The sequence below is a fragment of the Trachypithecus francoisi genome, unplaced genomic scaffold (assembly GCF_009764315.1).
Source record: "Trachypithecus francoisi isolate TF-2019V2 unplaced genomic scaffold, Tfra_2.0 Lachesis_group20, whole genome shotgun sequence".
NCBI classification, from domain to species: Eukaryota; Metazoa; Chordata; class Mammalia; order Primates; family Cercopithecidae; genus Trachypithecus; species Trachypithecus francoisi.
In genome coordinates, this window is record NW_022681466.1 from 22,485,147 (window position 1) to 22,508,679 (window position 23,533).

A 23,533-nucleotide genomic window follows, 5' to 3' on the forward strand; every position below is an offset into this window, starting at 1 on the left:
GACCCTAGGAGGAAAAAAAAAACCCAAATTCATCCAAGCTAGGTGTTTGTCCCATCAAATATTTTTGTGGGTCTGCATATGAGAGAGTCTGGGTTACAAAAGTGTGCAACTCTGGGCTGGGAGCAGTGGCTCATGCCTGTAATCCCAGCACTTTGGGAGGCCGAGGCATGTGGATCACCTGAGGTCAAGAGTTTGAGACAAGCCTGGCCAAAATGATGAAACCCCATCTCTACTAAAAATATAAAAATTAGCTGGGCGTGGTGACACCCACCTGTAATCCCAGCTACTCAGGAGGCTGAGGCAAGAGAATTGCTTGAACCTGGGAGGTGGAGGTTGCAGTGAGCCGAGACCCCATCATTGTGCTCCAGCCTGGGCGACAGAGCAAGACAGTCTCAAAAAAAAAAAAAAAAAATTTGCAATTTTGGTTTCCCCATAGGTAGAAAGGGAAGAGATGAGAAAATAGAAAACCATAGGAGGGAAAAGGGAGAAGCAGAGGTTACTGGGAAATCCTTAAGGCAAAACAAGCCGCTTTAGAAGACTGGGTTGGCTGTAACCCTTCAAGATAAACACCAACAATAAAGGTTGGGTTGTAGCTATGAGTGAGGCCCAACAGAGAGTCAAGAAAGTTGGCCTGATATTCTTCTAGTTTCTGGACCAACAGCACCAGCTATACCATGTGGTTTCACAGGAGGCTCCAGGAGGGATCTGAAGCTTTTTTTTTTTTTTAAAATTATACTTTAAGTTCTAGAGTATATGTGCATAACATGCAGGTTTGTTACATAGGTATACATGTGCCATGCTAGTTTGCTGCACCCATCAACTTGTCATTTACATTAGGTATTTCTCCTAATGCTATCCCTCCCCCAGCCCCCAACCCCCTGACAGGCCCAGATGTGTGATGTTCCCTGCCCGGATCTGAGCATCTTGAGAGCAGAGGCTGTAGTTCCACATCCTTCCGTCCAGCACCCTTCCTCAGCATCCTGGGGGAGAGATGTTCACTGTCTGGTACTGATGGATTAGATGAGGACAGCCTTGTGCAAAAAAGGACAAAGAGAATGTCAGGAAGCAGGAAAAGCACAGGAAAGTGAAGAAAGAAGGGGATTCAGGCTGAGCGCAGTGGCTCAAGCCTGTAATCCCAGCACTTTGGGAGGCTGAGGCGGGCGGATCACCTGAGGTCAGGAGTTCAAGACCAGCCTGACCAACATGGAGAAACCCTGTCTTTACTAAAAATACAAAATCGGCCAGGCATGGTGGCACATGCCTATAATCTCAGCTACTAGGGAGGCTAAGGCAGGAGAATCGCTTGAACCTGGGAGGTGGAAGTTGAGGTGAGCTGAGATTGTGCCATTGCACTCCAGCCTGAGCAACAAGAGTGAAAGTCCGTCTCAGAAAAAAAAAAAAAAAAAAAGAAGGGAATTCAGAGGTAGACATGGAAGGAGAAGTGGAAGTGGAAGAAGCTGGGCCTGAAAGAGAAGGGGTAAGTCCCTGAGAAATGTTAAAAGGATATAGTCATTTAGTCAGTCAGCAAACATTTACTGTGCACCTACTATAATCAAGCAATGTGCTGGGAACGGAAGGTGCCATGGTAGACAAGACGAGCATGGGGTTTTTAGCGGTGGGGAATGTGTAGCTTTGCAAGTTAGAAATGTAGAGAAAGTGACAATGTGGAGTAGAAAGAAACTGAAAGCAGTTGGAGACAAAAGGGAAATATCACTGAGATAACCTGCCTCCAGACACACCAGGGAGGAGATGTCGCCCCTGGTTGAGGTTGACAGACACACTCAGAACCACCCACTGGCTCTGGCTCTGTGAAGATGGCAGCAGGTAGGGTAGGAAGAAGAGAAATTCAGAAAGGGGAGGGACAGGAGTGGGTGGGGGTGGAGGGCACAGACTTTTCCTTGTTTTTTACTTGGGCACCCCCAGTGGGTAGGTATCTTTGGGCTAAGGAGTCCTTTTCCACATCTGGCTGCCCATTGGAATCACTTGAGGAACTCCTTAATACTGATGCCCCCAGAGAGTCCAATTTCCTGGGATGGGACCCAGACTTCAGAACCTATTAAAAGCTCTTTTAGTGAGTCTCAAGTGTGGCCATGGCCCAGTGCAGTGGCTCACGCCTATAACCCTAGCACTTTGGGAGACTGAGGCAAGAGGGTCGCTTGAGTTCAGGAGTTTGAGACCAGCCTGGGCAACATAGGGAGACCCCAGCTCTACAAAAAATTTAAAAATTAGCTGGGCATGGTGGCGCACACCTATAGTCCCAGCTACTCGAGAGGCGGGAGGATCACTTGGGCTCAGGAGGTTGAGGCTGCAGAGACTCTCTGTCTCAAAAATAATAAAAATAAAGGGAGGGCACAATGGTTCACACCTGTAATCCCAGCACTTTGGGAGGCCGAGGGAGGCAGATCATGAGGTCAGGAGTTTGAGACCAGCCTGACCAACACAGTGAAACCCCATCTCTACTAAAAATACAAAAAATAGCCGGCCGTAGTGGCGCGTATCTGTAATCCCAGCTACTCAGGAAACTGAGGCAGGAGAATCGCTTAAACCTGCGAGGCAGAGGTTGCAGTGATCTGAGATAGCGCCACCGCACTCAAGCCTGCGCAATGAAGCGAGACTCCGTCTCTAAATAAATAAATAAATAAATAAATAATAAAGTGTGGCCAGAGAGACCACGAGCATTTCCAATCTGTTGTCTGACCTTCTCCCTCTCTGTTGAAGACAGGGGCCATCTTGAAAGAAAAAATCCCTGAGAAGTTGTGTGGTCACTGGGGGAGCGGGGGGGTTTGTGAACGAGGCTCTAAGAATCCAATGGGCCTGACAAAAGTATAACGAGGTCTTCTTCTTAGAAAGTGTCCCCTTCCCGCAGTGACTCACGCCTGTAATCCCAGCAATTTGGGAGGCCGAGGCGGGCGGATCACGAGGCCCGGAGATCGAGACCACCCTGACTAACACAGTAAAACCCCATCTCTATTAAAAACACAAAAAATTAGCCGGGCGTGGTGGTGGGCACCTGTAGTCCCAGCTACTTGGGAGGTTGAGGCAGGAGAATGGCGTAAACCCAGGAGGCGGAGCTTGCAGTGAGCCGAGATCGCACCACTGTACTCCAGCTTGGGCAACAGAGCGAGACTCCATCTCAAAAAAAAAGAAAAGAAAAGAAAGTATCCCCTTCCGCCGGGCGCAGTGACTCATGTCTGCAATCGCAGCACTTTAGGAGACTAAGGTGGGTGGATCACTTGAGATCAGGAGTTTGAGACCAGCCTGGCCAACATGGTGAAACCCTGTCTCTACTAATAACACAAAAATTGGCCGGGCTTGGTGGTGCATGCCTGTAATCCCAGCTACTCAGGAGGCTGAGGCAGGAGAATCGCGTGAACCTGGGATGCGGAGGTTGCAGTGAGCTGAGATTGCACCACAGCACTGCAGCCTGGGTGACAGAGCAAGACTCTATCTCTGGGAAAAAAAAAAAAAAAGAAAGAAAGAAAGAAAGAAAAAACAAAAAAAAAAACCAAAGGGTCCTCCCCTTCTTTGGCTGTGTCGCTAGTAAGAAGAGTCAGACAGCCTAGAAACAAAACAAAAACAAAAACAAAAACAAAAACAAAGATAAGGTGACCTTTAAAAGGGCAAAACCAATCAAATAATTCAAAACGACTGCAGAATTCTTCCAAGTTTTCACTCCCTGTCCTCCTTCCCGTGTGTGCACACTTTTTTTTTTTTTTTTCACCTCTGTGGTCTTCAAGATGTGGCCTCTAGGTTAGAAGCATAGCTACCCCCAGTTTTTCTCCCAGAAGAGGTTTGACAGTGGCCCAGCAGGATATTCAACCCCACCTACCTCCCCCCCAAAATCCCTGCACCCTAATACAGGTGAGTCATGGAACCTGGGTGGAGTCCTTGGTTTGACAGTGAAGCAATCTAAACTTGAAAAATGGCCTGGGAACAGAATGTATGGACTATATAAACAAGTCATGCAGATGTCATTGTATGCAAATATTCACTCTTTAACTCAGCTTACATTTCCTGCTGATCCTCCTCTGTGCTGGCCTCAATCCTTCTACCACAGCTCAGTCTAGCAAGAGAGCAAGAAGTGAGAATAAAAGTGTGGAAATAGTGTGTGTGAGAGAAGCCCTTTTGCATGTGCCAGGGCAGCACAGAGGAGGAAGAACCTATAGCTGGGCAGGAGTGAGGTATGCAGACTTACAGCAGAGTCTTGAAGCATGCATAGGAGTTTATCTATTTTTCTGAGAGACAGGGTCTCGCTCTGTCACCCAGGCTGGAGTGCAGTGGTGTGATCATAGCTCATTTTAAGTTCAAACTCCTAGGCTCAAGTGATCCACCCACCTCAGCTTCCCAAGTAGCTAGAACTACAAGTGTGCACCACTCCATGCGGCTTTTTTGTAGACAGGGTTTCGCCATGTTGCCCAGGCTGGGTCTCGAAATCCTGGGTTCAAGCGATCCGCCTGCCTCTGGCTTCCCAAAGCGCTAGGAATACAGGTGTGAGCCACCACATCCGGCCATGGATGTATAGGGGTTTACCAGAAGGGAAGGGTAAGATAGAAAGTCAACTAGTGGAAAAAAGTAAGTGTTTAGGAACCTGGAATCTTTCCTGGAGGTAAAAGGGTAGGATTTGTAGGAAGGGAATGGGGGTACAGGGAGGAGATAAAGCATGAAAGATACACCAGTAAGAGTGTGTCCTCTGGTGGATACTGAGGTTAAGAAGAAAAAAGAGTGGCAGGAATTTGCCTAGAAAGAAGTTTGGGCTTTATCCAGGAGATACGGATCCCATGAAGGATCTTTACTAGAGGAGTGTTATCGTCTAAAGTCTTGTTTTTCAAAGGCTAACACTGAGAGTAGTAGACTGGAAGAGGCTATTAACATTTTTTCAGCAATTACTGTGTACCCGGTATTCTGCTCTGCATTTTGTATTATCAACCAACCTTTCCTAGCTGTGTTTTTCAAATTGCCAGTCATGATCAACAAGAAGGAGAATAAGATAGGATAGAATAGGCATAGAAACTATCAGTGCATCACAAGCAGTACGCATTGTTTTCGGAAACTTTATGACACTCTCAAACAGAAGTGTACTGGTCAGTATGCAAAATGTATTTCTCTTGATGGGCTATGTTTTGTTTTGTTTTTTTTAAAGCCATTGCGCTAAGGTGTAGGTGTGATTAACCTCGTTTTACTGATGAGGACACGAGGCTCAGGGAGTTTCCGTACCCTGCCTCAGTTAGTGGGACGTGTAGGTTTCAAACCCAGACTGGTCTGAAGCCAGAATGGATTCCCTCACTAAGCTAGGCAGCCTTCCCAAGTTCTCGGAAGAGACTTGGGAGCAAAGATAAACCTATCCAGATAGTGCCTACCAAGTGCTTTACCTCATCTCAAGAAGGTACGGGTAAGTGGGGCAGAGGCCAAGCAGTACTTCTCAAACTCAAGCGTGCAACTCTGTCCATGCGAGGCCCTTGCTAAAATGCAGATTCTAGGCACGCCCCGTGAAGTACCGAGTCGGATTAGGAGAGGTGGCCTGGGGAACCTGCCTTTAGAAAGCGCTTCGGATGATTCAGATGCACATGTTTGGGACCGTGGGCTATGGGGGTCGCCGCAATAACCATGTGAAGATAAACGGGGGCTTAACCGATTGTGAAAATCCCTTCAGAAGTGTCGCGTAAACAACCCCAACTCTCACTATGGTGCCGGACCCCAGTGCCTCACTGTACAAAGTCGCCCCTCCCGAGGCGACAACGAGCGAGGGACTAAATAAAAGGTTGATGGCTTTCCACTCACCAGGCGTGGGGTTGAGTGGCAGCCAGCTACTGCCGAAGTGCAGGTAAAAGCTCCTGCCACACCTGGGCGAGACTGGACTTTAGGGCGCAACATATATGCTATTTCTGGGGCATTTGTGGGCCTCACCCTAAGGACTTCTGATTGGCTTCAGGGCAGATCTATCACTCATCCTCTGGGTTAGAGGTGGGTGGAAGGTCAACCACTACCAATACAAAAGCACTCTTCGACTAAGCCCCTCCCCTCCCAGCTTCCTGTTGCTGTCCATCAACCACCCAGTAGGCGGGACTTTGCCTCCCTCCAATTGGCTGATGAACATGTCATTCATTATTCAATTGGTTTTCGGTTGGTGCGCTCTACCGTCCATCAGTGACATTGCACAGACCTATTGGTCAAATCAACGTCGCTCTAGACGCCTCTGGTTGATTGGTTAATAGTGCTGTCGGTCCCCAATGTTCCAAGCCCTTATTGGTGAAGGCTGCCGTCGCTCGGGCGGTGGCGGGCTCCGGGATTGGCGGGTGCTTGGCGGGCGGTGTCAGGCTCTCGGTGGCGGCGGAGGCGGCGGAGGCCAGGGAGGAAGATGTCGTAATGAGCGGTGGGTCCCGGCCGCTGCCGGCGGGGTCTTCCCGGCCCCCAAGGGTCGGGAAGACGGGCAGAGGCCGCGGGGAGAGGGAGCCGAGGCCGGGGGTTCCCCCTGGGGCCGGGCCTGGCGCCGGGGCCCGGCTTCGGGAGGGGCGGGGGAGGGAGCATTCCCGCCCGGAGGAGGAGCGGGGCTGGCCAGCCGGGCGGAGGCACCCGGAAGGGGGCGTTCGACTCCCCGCCCCCTCGGAGCCCGCCGGACGGGAGGGCGGCGCTTCCGGGGGCCGGCGAGAGGAGCGGGAACCGGGGTGGCCTGGCACCTCTCAGCCGGGTGCCGACCCACCTCAGCGCCGCTCTCCCGCCTGGGCGGACTATGCCTGGGTCGGCTCCGAGGAGGCAGCCAACAGCCCTCGTATTCGCCCCGTGTCTGAGAGGCCTTCCTGCACTCTTAACTGTAGATGCCTACCAGCGATTCAGGGCTCCCCGAAGTACAGAGGGGCGAGGGAACGCTTGAGATCCGGACGCTGCCAACCAGATGGGCACTGCTCGGCATCGACGACAGCCCGGTTACTGATGTATCCCAGTCGGGCGATGGTGTCAGGACACGAGGGCACTCCCTGGGCAGATGACCTCTCACTGGGTAGTGGGCAAAAACCTTCCTTTAATGTTTTCACTTGGATCATTGATCCTCCAGCTAGATGCAAGCTCTAAGCAGAATTGTGAGAAGTTTGAGAACTTCTTGCCAGAGCTCCCAGCCTGTTACCTGACGCCCCGTGGGGGAAGACTGCAGTCCCAAAGCTCAGGCGCAAACAATCTTGAGGAATTACAGAAGAAGTAAAATAGATACTTGCTTTCTTCCTCCACCCACCTGTATCCCCATTGCTGACTTACGGTTTTCAGCCTCTTACCCATGCTTCTTAGGTTTCCTTCCCAGCGGCTTTCTAATTTTAGTTCAAAAGGAACTATGTCTTCTCCTCTGGGCAATGAGAAACCTATCCTCACTGCATTCCTTGGTTTTGCATGTTTGTTTCTTAATTAACTTCATCCAAGGGGACTCAGTCTGGCCTTTCTCAGTGCATTCTCCCAAAGTTCTTTCTTCCTCTGAGGTTACTTCTTGTTCACTTATTGTTTCCTAGAGAAAGGTATGAGCCAGTAGATCTGCTTTAAACAATGAATTGGCCCAAGTTTCCCGTTTACAGATTTCATTACAGATGGAAGGACGCTGTTTCAAGGTGCACTGGCCTGCACTGTCTAAAACTGTTTCATGCTGCACCCCAGAAGGCATTCAGTTTCACAGTGGAGGGCTGTACTGAGTTGGTATTCTGGATGATACAATTTTTAGGGCTAGAAAGTTTAGAGTGTTGGCCAGCTCACAGGCTGCAAAGGGAATAATGGAGTCCAGAGCACAGCAGTAATTTCAATTACTGACACAAAGAAACCCATTGTCTGCAATAATGAATATAACTGCAGTGTCTTGTTTTGTTTTAAATTCTTGTGTGCGATGAAGGGGGGGGATCTATCAGACAACCCATCAATTGGGCTGATGATGTCAGTGTTCCAGTGGCTTCTAACAGGCGTTAATACCTGTTGGAAATGGATTATCATTGGCTGGGACGATTGGTAAGTTTTCTAATTCTAGTTCTTCCTCTTAGTTGTACAGAGGCTTAACCTCTTTGGTTAAAAGCAATTACAAGAAAAAAACCTAGTCTGACATAATTATGAACCCCCCCGAGCTAGGCTGCTGAAGCCACAAACTCTGCCAAGGAGACCGAAGTAGAGTTTGTTAATAATCGGACCCACATCTGACTGCCCAGTAGGTAGAACTGGCTCCAGGAGAAAGAGTTTGGCATCACTCTGGACAGCAGATAGACTGGCCACTTTTTTCTCTCAGATTCTATTAAAGTTTGGGCCTGTGGAGGCCTGTCAGAGAGGAGACAAGAAATGATAAGATTTGGGTAAATGTCTGGGGTAAAGAAGCTTTATGGCATTTCAGCAAGTAGAGTGGTTGGTTCATTTGGATATTTTGGCCTTGAACTTCTTATTTCTTCTGGTGGTTAATACCAGCTTTTTGGAGAAGTTGGACAGTCCTTTGCTATAGGTCTGTGTCAGTTCCCAAGCTTACTGTCAGCAAGTATAGTATTGCCCAACCAGGGCCCTTCTGAAGACATTTTAAACTTGTTGCAGCCAACCAGTAGACCTTAGTATTGGCTTTGTTTCAGCAATCTTCTAAATCTTGCCCACTCATTTCTGTGATACATATGTAACATGTTCTTTTTCTAATACTTATTTTTTTCACACACACCCCTTTTCTGTATACACAAAATTAGAAACCCTGCTTCCAAACATAGAAAAATTTAGGATATTTTGGATCAGGTGGACAATGGCTATGGAATAAAAGATGCAGAGAAACACTGCTTTAAAGGGTACGTAGAGAATTACAAAGTTTAGGGATACAGTAGCATGAACATTTCTGAGTTTACCAGATTTAACCTCATGGCCCGATCTTAAACCTTGTGGGCTGCAAACCTGGAGTAAAATCTGTTCAGAGAAGCTCTTATACTTTCTTACAGGTTCATTGGGTGATATGTCTGGAGTATTCCCTTTTTGCAACTGACTTGGATTTGTGAATTTCTTCCCAGCACCTACTGGCTGAACTAAACCAGTATCCAGTACATATCTGGGCTGAGAAATGGAGATCATTTTGGAATGCATTTGTTGCTTTTTTGCTTGTTTGTTTTTGCCTTGCTTTTGTTTTGGATATGCTTGCAACTCCTTGTATGACATGGTCTAGACCTGTTGTAGGAGGAAAAAAAGTTATTTCTCTTTATTTCTTCCCTCATAGAGCCAACACTTAGATCTTTATCTTTCTGAAATGTAGTTGAGTGTCTTTTTAAAGATGCTCTTCCTCAATAATCAGCAGATCTTTTTTTGGCTAGCAGCACTCTCTTAGGAGACCTCGGGGTGGAGGAGATCTCACTTTTCTGTCAGCAATCTATTGGAACAAGGTGGAAAGATGAGTGAAGAGGGTAAAAATATGGGACATTTCTTTTTTAAAAATAATACAGGCATAGTCTGTCTATGCCAGGCTGGTCTCAAACTCCTGGCCTCAAGTAATCCTCCCAAAGTGCTGGGATTACAGGCATGAGCCACTGTGCCTAGCCAACAAGGGATATTTCTAACTCGAGGGTATTGTCAGGCTATGTGAGAAAGGGAGTAGAGATTGCCCTTGAGGAGATGCTCCCAGGTGGCAGATTTGTCCTACTTGATAGATTCCAAAATGGAAAATGGATTTTTCTACTGCCTCTGGGGACACTGAAAAAAGAACCTCCACGTGAGTTCAGAAGCAGCACTGGCAGCTTAGGGGAAGTCATGGCTTCCACTGCGTGTCTAGGAAGCGCTCTTTCAGGATGCTCTGAGGCTGCCACTGGCACAGGGGAACACTGTGCTTCTCATCCGACTGGGCTGCAGGCTGATTTGCTCTTGGGAGATGAGCTCTGCTCAGGAGCAGGGGGTTGTGAAAGGGCTGATGTTTCTTAGGCTCCCCCAATGAGCAGCTCCAAGCAGTGCTGAGATGTCTAGGCTGTTTGTATCACAGGACAAGCATGCTTGCAGACCCAATGGCTGGAATCCTTCATTGGCATTTCATTCCTGTTGCTGCTGTTTGTCTCCACATCAGAATGGCTTGCTATACCTAGCCAGAAGCCCTGCCACATTGCAGTGCAGAGGCTTAGCTTACTTGTTTTTGCTGCTGAGTGCTCTGAGATACCAGTTTGTCCCTGTGTGGTGATTTAGGCAGTTAGGTGGCCTTTCCTCTCAATCACAGAGTAGAAGTGGCTCAGGAGGAGCCAGCAGACACTAACTTACAGATTTCCAAATGCCATCTTTCTAGAGCCTTCTCTTTGGGGTTGTCACCTCTCCTATAGGATTTGATAGAATCACAAAGTGGCCTCCAAAAGAGTGTGAATAGGAAGTAAGAGTGAGCAGGCAGGGCCATGTAATTGGAAGTGGAATATTTCTGCTCCCAGTTGATAATTAGGAATCTTCTTAGATCAGCCTAGAAGAAAACAAACCAAGACATTTCCCAGCCTCCAAAAAAGTAAATGGTAAGCCAGCCCTGTCTTCTCAGGGGAAATGAAATCACCACTCATTTCAGAAGCTGATTCTGGCCTGGGGCCGGGCTTGGTAATCATGCCTGTAATCCCAGCACTTTGAGAGGCTGAGGCAGGCAGATCACTTAAGGTCAGGAGTTCGAGACCAGCCTGGCTAACATGGCAAAACCCCATCTCTACTAAAGATACAAAAATTAGCCACGTGTGGTGGCACACGCTTGTAGTACCAGCTACTCCGGAGGCTGAGGCACGGGAATCACTTGAACCCAGGAGGTGGAGATTGCAGTGAGCCGAGAGCGCACCACTGTACCCCAGCCTGGGCGACAGAGCAAGACTCTCAAAACAAACAAACAAACAAACAAACAAGCTGATCCTGGCCCGGGATAAGTGTGGGGAGTTACAAATAAATGTGCCAAAGCACATAATGAGCTTCTTTAGGGGAAAAAGTGTATCTTGCTTTTTTTTCTCCTGTTCTCTAAGAATTCTGAGGCCCAGTATTCTTTGACAAAAAAAACTTGATGCTGTTTCTTGGGCCTGCTTTGATCAGGTTCTCTTTATGCTATCCCCACCCCCACACACTTCCCGAGTCCCTTCCAGTACAATGGGATGTGACCCAGTCAGGATGCAAACTAGCAAATGACATAGTCACGTTTTGGAAAGAAGAATTAAGGGTAGAGACAGACAGGTGGTATCCAAATTCGAGTGCCTTCATTATCTTTTTTTTTTGAGACAGAGTCTCGCTCTGTTGCCAGGCTGAAGTGCAATGGCGCGATCTTGGCTCACTGCAACTTCCACCTCCCGGGTTCAAGCGATTCTCCTGTCTCAGCCTCCCAAGTAACTGGGACTATAGGCATGTGCCACCACGCCCAGCTAATTTTGTTTTTTTGTTTTTTTTTTTTGAGACGGAGTCTCGCTCTGTCGCTGGGGCTGGAGTGCAGTGGCCGGATCTCAGCTCACTGTAAGCTCCGCCTCCCGGGTTCACGCCATTCTCCTGCCTCAGCCTCCCGAGTAGCTGGGACTACAGGCGCCCGCCACCTCGCCCGGCTAGTTTTTTGTATTTTTTTTTAGTAGAGACGGGGTTTCACAGTGTTAGCCAGGATGGTCTCGATCTCCTGACCTCGTGATCCGCCCGTCTCGGCCTCCCAAAGTGCTGGGATTACAGGCTTGAGCCACCGCGCCCGGCCATCGCTAATTTTGTATTTTTAGAAGAGATGGAGTTTCACTGGGTTGGCCAGGATGATCTCCAACTCTTGACCTCATGATCTGCCCGCCTCAGCCTCCCAAAGTGCTGGGAATACAGGCATGAACCACCGGCCCGGCTTGGTTTTTGTTTTTGTTGTTGTTGTTGTTGTTTTGTTTTTGTTTTGTTTTGTTTTTGAGATGGCGTTCCAGGCTGGAGTGCAGTGGTGCAATCCTGGCTCCGCCAATGCTTGTCAATTGAGAGAAGCATTAATAATGCATGTCAATTGAGAGAAGCATTGAAATGCAATAGTACCTGCTTTGTGGTGATGAGAGTTGTGCGCTTTTAAGTTTTTGGCCAGGAGCAGGACTGGACTGTACTGGCCCACATGTGAGGTGACTGGTGGGGTTGAGGGTTCCATCAGGGTCTGGGTCAGCTAAAACCAGCTGTGGAGTGGATCCTGACCTAGTGCCAGGGTATGCATATCTGCAGCTTTTCTCCTTTGGTTCCTACACTGCCTTTAGGCTCTTGTGCCGTAAAGCCTCCAGGATTTACTCATTCACTTATTCAACAAACATAGATTGTTAAGCACCTACCATGTGCCAGGGACTGGGATACATCAGTGAGTAACGCAGAGAAGTCCCTGCCTTTAGGAAGCTTACATCTTACTGGGAGACAATGAATAACTAATATTTTTTATTTATTTATTTTTTTTTTTTTTGAGACGGAGTCTTGCTCTGCCACCCAGGCTGGAGTGCAGTGGCCAGATCTCAGCTCACTGCAAGCTCCGCCTCCCGGGTTTACGCCATTCTCCTGCCTCAGCCTCCCGAGTAGCTGGGACTACAGGCGCCCGCCTCGTCGCCCGGCTAGTTTTTTGTATTTTTAAGTAGAGACAGGGTTTCACCGTATTAGCCAGGATGGTCTCGATCTCCTGACCTCATGATCCGCCCGTCTCGGCCTCCCAAAGTGCTGGGATTACAGGCTTGAGCCACCGCGCCCGGCCATGAATAACTAATAGATATTTGTTAGACAGTGAGAAGTGCTAAGGAGGCAAAATGAGGATAAGGAAAGAAAGGGGGAGGTGGCAATTTACATAGGGTGATCAGGGAAGGTCTCAATGATAAGGTGACATCTGAATAAAACCCTGAAGGAGTGGGGAGGAGATTGAGCCTTGTTCTGTCTGGGGTGAGGGGAGGAGGGTGAGAACTCAGCAGAGAGAAGAGCAATGCAAAGGCCCTCAGCAGGGGCCATACTTGGTATGTTCAGGAACAGCAGGGAGCCAGCATGGCTAAAGCAGTGAGAGAGGGAGAGTGACAGGGCAGGTGAAAGAGGTCAGGTCCCCCAGGGGCCTTCTGTATCACGATGGAGATTTTGGCTCTTAGTTTGAGTGGGAGATGGGATGGTATTGGGGGCTTCTGAGCAGAGAAATAACATGGTTTCATTTAAGTGTGATGGGTCTTACTCTAGATGTGTTGAGAATAGACTGATGGGGTCAAGGTCAGAAGCGCAGCTATGAGGTTAATCCATGGGAGACATGATAGAAACCTGGACCTAGGTGATGACAGAGGAGGTGGTAGAAGCAGTCAGCTTGGGCATATATTTTGAAGAGAGAGTGTTTGCTGTCAAATGTAGGGCGTGGAAAAAAGATAAGGATAACTCCCAAGGTTTTAGGGCTGAGCAGCTGGAAAGAAGAAGTTACTATTCATTCACTGCAGTGGGGAATTTTGAAGGAGTCATAGGATTAGGACAATATCGGGAGCACTGTTTGGGGCTAGTTAGATTTTTGTTTTGTTTTGTTTTTTGAGATGGAGTCTCGCTCCTGTCACGCAGTCTGGAGTGCAGTGGCACAATCTTGGGTCACTGCAACCTCTACCTCCCGGGTTCAAGCGATTCTCCTGCGTCAGCCTCCTGAGGAGCTGGGATTACAGGTGTTCGCCACCACGCCTGGCTAATTTTTTAATTTTTAGTAGAGATGAGGTTTCGCCATGTTGGCCAGGCTGGTCTCCAACTCCTGACCTCAGGTGATCCACCTGCCTCGGCCTCCCAAAGTGCTGGGATTACAGGCGTGAGCCACCGCCCCCAGCTGGGGCTAGTTAGATTTACGATGCCTATTAATACATCCAAGTGGAGATATCAGTAGGCAGTTGGATATACAAGTCGAGATAGAAATGTGAGAGTTAAAATTATATAGAATCTGTATCTTACTGGTTTCTAAACCCACGAGACTAGACAAAATCAGCTAGGAAACAGGTGTAGACAGAAGAAAGGTCCTGAGACAGAGTCCTAGGGCAACCCAATCATTTAGAATTTGAGAGGAGAGGAAGAACCAGCAAAGGAGATGTGGGAGAATTTAGCCAGACACTAGCAAAGTGTGTCCTAGAGGCAAAGTAAAGAAAGTGTTTCAAGGAAGAAGAGGCTGGGCGCGGTGGCTCATGCCTGTAATCCCAGCTCCTCGGGAGGCCGAGGTGGCATGAACAGTTTTGGTGGCATGCATGGGGAGGGTGCAGCCTGGTTGGAGCAGGTTTAAGAAAAGCTAGCAGGAGAGAAGTATAGGTAACTCTTGCAAGGAGTTTTGCTTGAGGAGAAGGTGAGACATAATGGATCTTAGCTGATGAGGGAAATTTTAACTTCTTGGTGAAATCATGGACATTCCTAAGGGTCATTGCCTGAGGCTGGGGGTCTGAGATGGGGGGGTGGGGGGAGATGAGAAGCTCAGTAAAGGGTTAATGTGGAGACAAGATCTCCATTCCTTACTCACCTTCTTCCTTCCTTCGGCCTGTGGCATTAGCAAGCCACTGCCCAGAGGTGTTCTCGTTTAATGGAAGCCATTGAAATTTGTTTTACTGTTATGGGGCTCTTTTACCATGGTTTTAATTAATTTATTTATTTAACTATTATTATTATTTTTTAAAGACAGGGTCTCACTCTGTCACCCAGGCCAGAGCACAGTGGTGCAATCATAGCTCACTGCAGCCTCAACTTCCTGGACGCAAGCAATCCTCTCACCTTGGCCTCCTAAGGAGCTGGGACTACAGGCACACACCACCATACTCAGCTAGTTTGTAAACATTTTTTGTAGAGATGGCATCTTGCTGTGTGGCCCAGGCTAGTCTTGAACGCCTGACCTCAAGTGATCCTCCTGTCTCAGCCTCCCAAAGTGCTGGTATGACAGGCATGAGCCACCGTGCCCACCTTATAATGGCTATTGTGATTGCTGAGGTTTGCTTCTCATTGAAATATTCAGCACAATTTGGAGTCTTTCACTACCAAGGTTGCTGCTCTCTTCATCCAAATGAATTCTCTTACCCATTTGTCAGCTTTCTTTGAGGTCCAACTTTGTTCTCTAAAACCAGCCAGGGCATGCTTTTCCCTCACCAGCTCTGAATTCTTCCAGGCTAGGCAACTGGAAAAGCCTGGGCTTAGAAACTGCTTTGTTGGCTTAAGGCCCAGCTGAGCTGACCAAAATAGCCAACAGAAAGACTGTTTGCACAGTGTGAAATTCCTCCAGGGGAAATACCATAGCAAAAGGCCAAGAAAGCCAGAGCCACGATGGCAGGAACCCACAGGCAAAAAAAGCTGTTACCCCGAAGACCTGGGTTGTGGAGATGGAGCCAAGTTCTCTCCAGAAGGAAAAGCTTCCTAAAGCCTACTGTTATAGTATTTCTGTAGGTGCCCTCTCTCATTTGCTGGGTCTCAAGAGTAGCATTCTCAGTGAAAGGACCAGTCGAACAGCCTGAAGCCTGGTGGCCAGGGCTCAGAGGTCTCTCTTCCTGTTACGTGCTCTCCCCGAGTCAGGCCTAGAAAGACCCGTGAGACAGGGACACACTCCCAGCTCTGTGTTGGTGGGACAGTGTGGAAGTGTGCCTGGAGTATGCACTGGCAGGTAGCAGGGTCACCTGCCCCAGACTTGAGGTGGGAGGAAGTCAGGAGAGGCTTGACCTGAGTGAGAGTATAAATGAGCTCTGAAGGACAGGAGCTGACCAGGCAAATGGGAGAGAGTGTGCTTCAGGCTCCAAGTGAGACAGGGTGGCATGTTTTAATTCCAGAAATGAAAAACTGAAGTGTGTGTTGGGAGAGGTGGAAGGGCAAGAGGTCAGGGGGGTGGACCAGGGAGGGACAGCTTGTTCTGGCCTTTATAAGTTTATCACAAGAGCATCAGGGAACAATTGAGGGGGTTAATTAGGAGAGTAGCTGGATGGGATTTGCACTTTAAAAAGAGCCTTCTGACCAAATTGTGGAGGCTGGCTAAGGGGGAGGCCAGAGGCCAGGAAGCAGTTTTGGAGGCCGTGGGCAATACCTCAGGTGATGAGGACGGGAGCCTGGGTACACTACAGGGAGGTTTGTCTATGAAGTGGAGTCATGAGGACTTGATGATTGGTTGGCAGTGAGGGGGATACTCAGGTTTTGTCCTGATTGGAGATACCAGAAGAGAGGCTACTTTAACCCAGGGTATTCATACAGCCCATAGGCACTGAAGGTGTCCGTGAGCCATGTGCTGGGCTTAGTGTCTACAGTTCAGTGGTGCAAACAGACATGGCCCACCCTGGGGAGCCCTCGCATACATCGGGCTCATGATTAGTTAATGAATGGGTAGTGAGTGTTCCCAAAGGAGTTAACCTCGTCTCAGGGGTCCAGAAAGGCCACTCTGAGGAAATGGCATGCTTGTTACATAATGGCTCTTAAATTATGCTGGGAAAGTCAAACAGCCAGAGACCTGAAGGGTGAGGTCTTAGCTAGTGAAGAGAACAGAAAGAGTTGTAAGCAAGGAAAGACAGCTGCAGAGACGAAAGTTTTTCAAGGATCTGGAAGAAGGCCTGTGGTGGCTGAGGGTAAGAAAGCTGGAGAAAGAATGGGCAAAACTGACAGCTCAATGTTCCAAGTGTCTGTGGCCAGCCCTAGTGGAAGACCCACAGAGGGCTGGATGTACAGGTCTAACACATAGAGCAGAGATCTCGACCAGACACAGGCCTATGAGTTGCCAGCCTGTGGAAGGTACGTAAAGCCATTCGAATAGGCATGGTCACCCAGGGAAAGGGTGCTGGGTGAGGAGAAAGGACAGATGTTGGGGAACATCAGTATTTAAGGGGTGGCAAAGGAAGAGGAGCCCACAAGGGGAAGAGGTGGCAGGAGAGGTGGGAGAATATCCATGGGAATTTCGAGGAGGAGGCACTCATCGGAGGGGCTGCTGGATGAGCAGCAAGGAGGTCGCTGGCGACCTGGGCAGGTGCAGCATGAGCACAGTGCCAGGGTAGACGTCCTAATGCTGCCGGGAAATAAGTACGGAAGGAGGGAAGGGACAGCAGGGTGCCAGCAGTTTTTCTACCAAGTTTGGCCAAGGGGGTAAGAAGTGAGGCTGTGCTGGAGGGAACAGGAGGTAGAGGCGGGTGATCAGTAGTACATCAAGAGTCCAGAAACTCGGGATGCTTTTCTGCTGGTTTTGGAATTAAATTGGTTTCCAGTATGGGAAAGGAATGTTGTGTGTGGTCCCTTCAGGCACCTGCAACCCCATCCCGACCCCATGCTGCCTTCAAACCTTGTTTGATGCCCCTGGAGTTTTCCTTAGAGCCCAAGAGAGGTACTATTGCTTGTATAGTAAATCATTGTAAAACTTCACCAGCTTAGGGACTCTTGGGAAAGTTTTAGCCAACCTAACTTAATGAAAAGTCTGAATGATATAACTTGGAAAGCAGTGCAGCTTTTTCTTTTCAAGAATATGCACTAATCCCACTTACCTATGTTGTTAGGTGTCGGTTTCAGTGACTGGATGTAAACTACTGTTAAAAGCAAGTGGCACTAGTAAAATAGCGGAAGTTATATAAAACAATTATTCTTACTAAGAGTCCTTTTGCAATCTTCGAACACCATTTAGGCTCGCTTTAAATAGTATGAAAGAGGCCAGGCGCCTTGGCTCATGTCTGTAATCCCAGCACTTTGGGAGGCCAAGGCGGGTGGATCACGAGGTCAGGAGATCGAGACCATCCTGGCTGACACGGTGAAACCCTGTGTCTACTAAAAATACAAAAAATAGCCGGGCGTGGTGGTGGGTGCCTGTAATCCCAGCTACTCAGGAGGCTGAGGCAGGAGAATGGCATGAACCCAGGAGGCAGAGCTTGGAGTGAACCGAGATCGCGCCACTGAACTCCAGCCTGGGCGACAGAGCGAGACTCCGTCTCAAAAAAAAAACAAGAACAATAAAAAAAAAAATAGTATGAAAGAAAAGTTAAGCACAATTTATGTCCAAATTGTATATTTTAAATGTAAGGTTCCAAATTAATGAGCTTCTAAAGTGCCTTTGATCATAGCCTTACAATTAGGTATCTATGCTACCTCTTCTTAACCACTTTTCATTTCCAAACATCAGTGGAAAATGCCTCTCTTTTCCTTTTCATGGTTAATTCCAGGAGATTAATTCTGTAGTGGCAGGGAGATCGATCTCTCTTTTGGTTGCCCAGGTCTGCAGCCTGTGGCCATAAAGCTCTGAGTGACACTAGGGAAGATACTTGCAAACGTTGGTTTGAGATCTATAGGAGCATTTCAGGAACCAGCTGGGAAGGAAAATGAAACAAGCTGAAATGGTGCAACGTCGAGCACCAGCAGACTGCCCCTTCAGTAGATTCTGCTTTAACCTCCTAACTGAAGAATCACTCAGAACCCAGCCCAGTGTCCAAACAGTTTGAGTCCAGGGTAATAAGGACTACAGAGAAGGGAGAGAGGGAGATGATGAAGAAACGCTAGGCCAGTTTTTATTTTGTCTCATTTCATTTACACTCTGCACGGATCCTATGGCCCTTCTGTTTTATAATAGAGGATGTCTAAGAGAGTCATTCACTAATTTTAGCTAAGCAAACCTGAGCCCTGGGGGAGCCTCCTGGGAGAGCCATTGCCTTCCTTTGTGGTTCTGCCAGCAACAAACTCATCTTGTATTTTTATCAGCAATATGGTCTGAGAAGTATAAAAATCTTTTTTTAAAAAAACGTATTTTAAATCACTGTACTTTCTTCCAGTGAATAAAAATCTTTTTTTTTTTTTTTTTTTTTTTTGAGACGGAGTCTTGCTCTTGTCGCTCAGGTGGACTACAGTGGCACGAACTTGGCTCACTGCAACGTCCGCCTCCCGGGTTCAAGTGATTCCCCTGCCTCAGCCTCCTGAGTAGTTGGGGTTACAGGTGTGCACCACCATGCCCAGCTAATTTTTGTAGTTTTAGTAGAGACAGAGTTTCCCCATGTTGGCCAGGCTGATCTCGAATTCCTAAGCTCAGGCGATCCGCCTGCCTTGGCCTCCCAGAGTGCTGGGATTATAGGCATGAGCCACTGCACCTGGCCGTGAATAAAAATCTTAAAGATCATTTGGTCCAACTTCCCACCCCATCTCAACATCCTGACTCCAGCAGGGACACATGTCCTGCCTCTGGTTAAGTGATTACAGAGAAGGGAGAACATAGCACCTCAGAAGGCAACTGATTTTAATCTTTGCAAAGTTCTCTCTTGTGTTAACTAAAATCTGCCTCAAAATGTCCACACAGGAGTCTTGGTTCTACCCTTTGAACCCATGTCCCCACTCTGGCACCCTGGCCACAACCATTGCTGCTGTCTTCTGAACAAGCTCCAGCTGAAAATCCCCCTTTTAAAATGTCCCTCAGAACAGAACCTGATGCTCCAGATGTGGCCCAAGTGTGCCGACTACAGGAGGATATTATTTTTTTGTTCTATAACTGAACTTTTAGAAATGCAATCCAAGATTGCAGTAGCCTTTTTGGCAGCCATATCTAGATTGTGCTGGCCCCCATTCAGCTTAAAGTCAAAACCTCTGGGGCTTTTCCACGTGGCACTATTAGGCTCTTTCTGCCCTCTATGCATGTGATTGGCTTTTTAACCTAAGTGGAGGACTTACTAAACTTTTTAATTTTTTTAATATACAGAAAAGGTTTCACCATGTTGCCCAGGCTGGTCTCAAACATCTGAGCTCAAGAGATCTGCTCACGTTGGCCTCCCAAAGTGCTGGGATTACAGGCGTGAGCCACCACACCTGGCCAAGACTTCTTAAACTTTAAAGCCTATATAGCCTTTAAACTCTTGATGCTGTCATATAAATTATTAGAGCCTCACAGAAATCCTAGAAGGATGACATTACCTTTGTTTTACAGAGGGCACTGGAGGAGGCTAAGAGGGACCACCCCACTAATGAACCACACAGTCAGAATCTCATTTAGGTATGGAGCCTGATGTTCTTAAACATTGTACCTACCAGTTTTTTAAGATGTCCTTGAACCCTATTGACCGATACCCATTGTGTTTACAATCCTCACTTTTGTGACATCTGCAGGTTTTTTGTTTGTTTGTTTTTTGATACCGAGTCTTGCTCTGTTACCCAGGCGGGAGTGCAGTGGCACGATCTCAGCTCACTGCAACCTCCACCTCCAAGGTTCAAGCAATTCTCCTGCTTCAGCCTCCCAGGTAGCTGGGACTGCAGGCATGTGCCACCACACCTGGCTAATTTTTTTGTGTTTTTAGTAGAGACAGGATTTCACCATGTTGGCCAGACTGGTACGAACTCCTGACCTCAAATGATCCACCTGCCTCAACCTCCCAAAGTGCTAGGATTACAGGCGTGAGCCACCACGCCCGCCAACATCTGCAAGTTTTACTTGTCATCTAGATCTTTGCCGAACTTGGGTGGTGAATACCATTCTAAAGCCTAAGTTTTCCAACCTGTAGGGCACAAAACCAATTTAGTGGGTCACAGCCAGCATTTAAGAAAATGAAATAACTCCCTTAAAAAAAGGGAGTTTTGTTTCAGGAAACTTTCATTGCGTGAGCATGGGACAAGAATGTGTGGTGTATGTATGCATATGGTGGGTCTTGGTGCAAATTGTTTTTGTAACTGTGGTTTGTGGTCTGATAGTTTGAACACCACCACTCTAAAGGAAAAATGGTTTGGGGATGGCTTAGATTATTTTCATTACAATATTACAACTTAATTTTGTATGAACATGAATCTGTGTGTCAGCTCACTGATCTAGCTCCTGTAAAGTTCACATATGTAACTATAAAAAAAGCCAGTAAAATTCAAATTATCAGCATCATTCTGAGAGGGTGATGTTTAACTGAACCCAAATCATTGCTTTTCCTTGTAAGCACGGCACAGACTTGACACTTAGGCTCCTTGAGTTCTGCACACCCATCCTGTAGCGTGTCAGTCAGGGTGGCACAGTCTTCCCACTGCTTCTGAAGTTATGTCATCTTTCACTTTGCACAGATGTATTGTGAACTAAATGTGCAGAATGAAGTTGTCCTAATTAGCCCACACAGTGCACTTGTAAACACACACACAGGCCCTGAAATGTGCAGGATTTGGTTATGCAGCAGTTATCTGGTGATCTATGGTATATGTTCATTTTTATTTTTATTTTTATTTATTTATTTTTTTTATTTTTATTTTTTTTTGAGACGGAGTCTTGCTCTGCCGCCCAGGCTGGAGTGCAGTGGCCGGCTCTCAGCTCACTGCAAGCTCCGCCTCCCGGGTTCACGCCATTCTCCTGTCTCAGCCTCCCGAGTAGCTGGGACTACAGGCGCCCGCCTCGTCGCCCGGCTAGTTTTTTGTATTTTTTTTTAGTAGAGACGGGGTTTCACTGTATTAGCCAGGATGGTCTCGATCTCTGACCTCGTGATCCGCCCGTCTCGGCCTCCCAAAGTGCTGGGATTACAGGCTTGAGCCACCGCGCCCGGCCATGTTCATTTTTAAAAAGATGATTGGGCTGGGCATGGCGGTTCATGCCCGTAATCCCAGGATTTTCAGAGGCTGAAGCAATGGGATTGCTTGAGTCCAGGAGTTCGAGAAAAGACTGGGCAACATGGTGAAACCCCGTCTCTAGAAAATATATAAAAATTAGCCGGGTGTGGTGGTGTGCACCAGTGATCCCAGCTACTTGAGGGGCTGAAGTAGGAGGATCACATGAGCCCAGGAGGCAGAGGTTCAGTGAGCTGAGATCATGTCACTGCTCTCCAGCCAGGGTGATAGAGTAAGACCTTGTTTCTACATAAATATAAACAAATAAAAATCTTTGTTGTGGCTGGTCACAGTGACTCATGCCTGTAATCCCAGCACTTTGGGGGGCTGAGGTGGGTGGATCACTTGAGGTCAGGAATTTGAGAGCAGCCTAGTTAACAAGGCAAAACCCCTAAAAGATCAGCCGGGCGCAGTGGCTCACGCCTGTAATCCCAGTACTTTGGGAGGCCGAGGCGGGCGGATCACGAGGTCAGGAGATCAAGACCATCCTGGCTAACATGATAAAACCCTTCTCTACTAAAAATACAAAAAATTAGCCGGGCATAGTGGCGGGCACCTGTAATCCCAGCTACTCGGGAGGCTGAGGCAGGAGAATGGCATGAACCTGGGAGGTGGAGCTTGCATAGAGCAGAGATCGCGCCACTGCACTCCAGCCTGGGCAACAGAGTGAGACTTTGTCTCAAAAAGAAAAAAAAAAATCATCACAGTGAAAACATAAGAAAAGAATAAAAATGCCTCTGTAGAGATGCCTGTGAACCCGGGTCCTGAGACCCACCCCAGTTCGAGACACCTTGCAGCAGCAGACTTCTCGGCACTTAGGTGGAGGCATGCTCAGTTTAGCCCCAAACTAGACTATCATATTGCTCAAGTTTCCTCCCTGTTTGTTCACAAGAATATTATGAAAATGTCAGCCAGATGCCTATTGAAATAAAATACCTGGAGTATACCATGCTTTTGATGTATCCTTCCAAAACCCTATGAAAAGAAACAGATTTGTTCAGCATGACCTTTTCTTCTATATTATAATGCTGTTCCTTGTGGTCACTCCTTCCTTTCCTCAGTAGTTACAGTACTATTCAATCATTTGTCCTAGGATTTTGCCAAGGATCAGTGCCTGTAATATTACAGGATCTGCATATATAATTTTGCCCAGAGCTGCCCTCTGGCTCCACACACATTTGCAGGTGTGTCTGCAAAGTCTCCTCCTCTGGAGTACAGTTTATGTGAACTTCAGGCCTGGTAACCATTTAAGGCACTGGTGTGCTTTCTTACCAGCTCATCACCTATCCAGGGCTTCAGTTTCCACTTCACCTTTTTTTTTTTTTTTTTTTTAATGGAGATGGGGTCTTGCTCCATCACCCAGGCTGGAGTGCAGTGGTGTGATCACTACTCACTGTAGCCTCGACCTCCCAGGTTCAAGTGATCCTCCCACCTCAGCCTTCCAAGTAACTGGGACCACAGGCATGTGCCACCATGTGCAGCTAATTTTTAAATTTTTTGTAGAGATGGGGTCTCCCTTTGTTGCCCAGGCTGGTCTCCAATTCCTGGCCTTAAGCAATCCTCCCACTTCGCCTTCCCGAAGTGTTGGAATTAAAGGCATGAGTCACTGCGTCCAGTGCCTTCACCTTTTCTTTACCTTTCCCCATTTAAGAATTGTTCTTCCAGGCCGGGCGCGGTGGCTCAAGCCTGTAATCCAAGCACTTTGGGAGGCCGAGATGGGTGGATCACAAGGTCAGGAGATCAAGACCATCCTGGCTAACACGGTGAAACCCCGTCTCTACTAAAAAATACAAAAAACTAGCCGGGCGAGGTGGCAGGCGCCTGTAGTCCCAGCTACTCGGGAGGCTGAGGCCGGAGGATGGCGTAAACCCGGGAGGCGGAGCTTGCAGTGAGCTGAGATCCGGCCACTGCACTCCAGCATGGGCAACAGAGCGAGACTCCGTCTCAAAAGAAAAAAAAAAAAAGAATTGTTCTTCCAGAGAAGCCTGAGGCCAGCCAAAATGTGAACGGTTCTGCTTTCCCAATATCTGTCCTTTGTTTGTTTGTTTGTTTGTTTGTTTGTTTTAGAGACACAGTCTCACTCTTGCCCAGGCTGGAGTGCAGT

General features: G+C 47.8%; 1 protein-coding gene and 1 long non-coding RNA gene across 4 annotated transcripts in view; one reads left to right on the forward strand and one right to left on the reverse strand.

Moving 5' to 3' along the window:
- Positions 1-625: 625 nt before the first annotated feature.
- Positions 626-6,115, reverse strand: LOC117067144. The gene is made up of 2 exons (XR_004430623.1): positions 5,779-6,115; positions 626-1,031 (listed from the first exon to the last, which is right to left on the reverse strand). It is a non-coding gene; the product is annotated as an uncharacterized LOC117067144 (long non-coding RNA).
- Positions 6,116-6,232: 117 nt separating this feature from the next.
- SP2 (Sp2 transcription factor) overlaps positions 6,233-23,533 on the forward strand; it is a 36,474-nt gene continuing 19,173 nt past the window's right edge. For 2 of the 3 annotated variants that reach the window (XM_033183305.1, XM_033183307.1), the window contains exon 1: positions 6,233-6,370. In XM_033183305.1, coding sequence (XP_033039196.1) covers positions 6,364-6,370 — 7 coding nt within the window. In that variant the 5' untranslated portion in view covers positions 6,233-6,363. Of the gene's footprint in view, positions 6,371-19,786; positions 19,853-23,533 lie in introns of all 3 variants that reach the window. The other variant, XM_033183308.1, reaches the window with a different exon arrangement.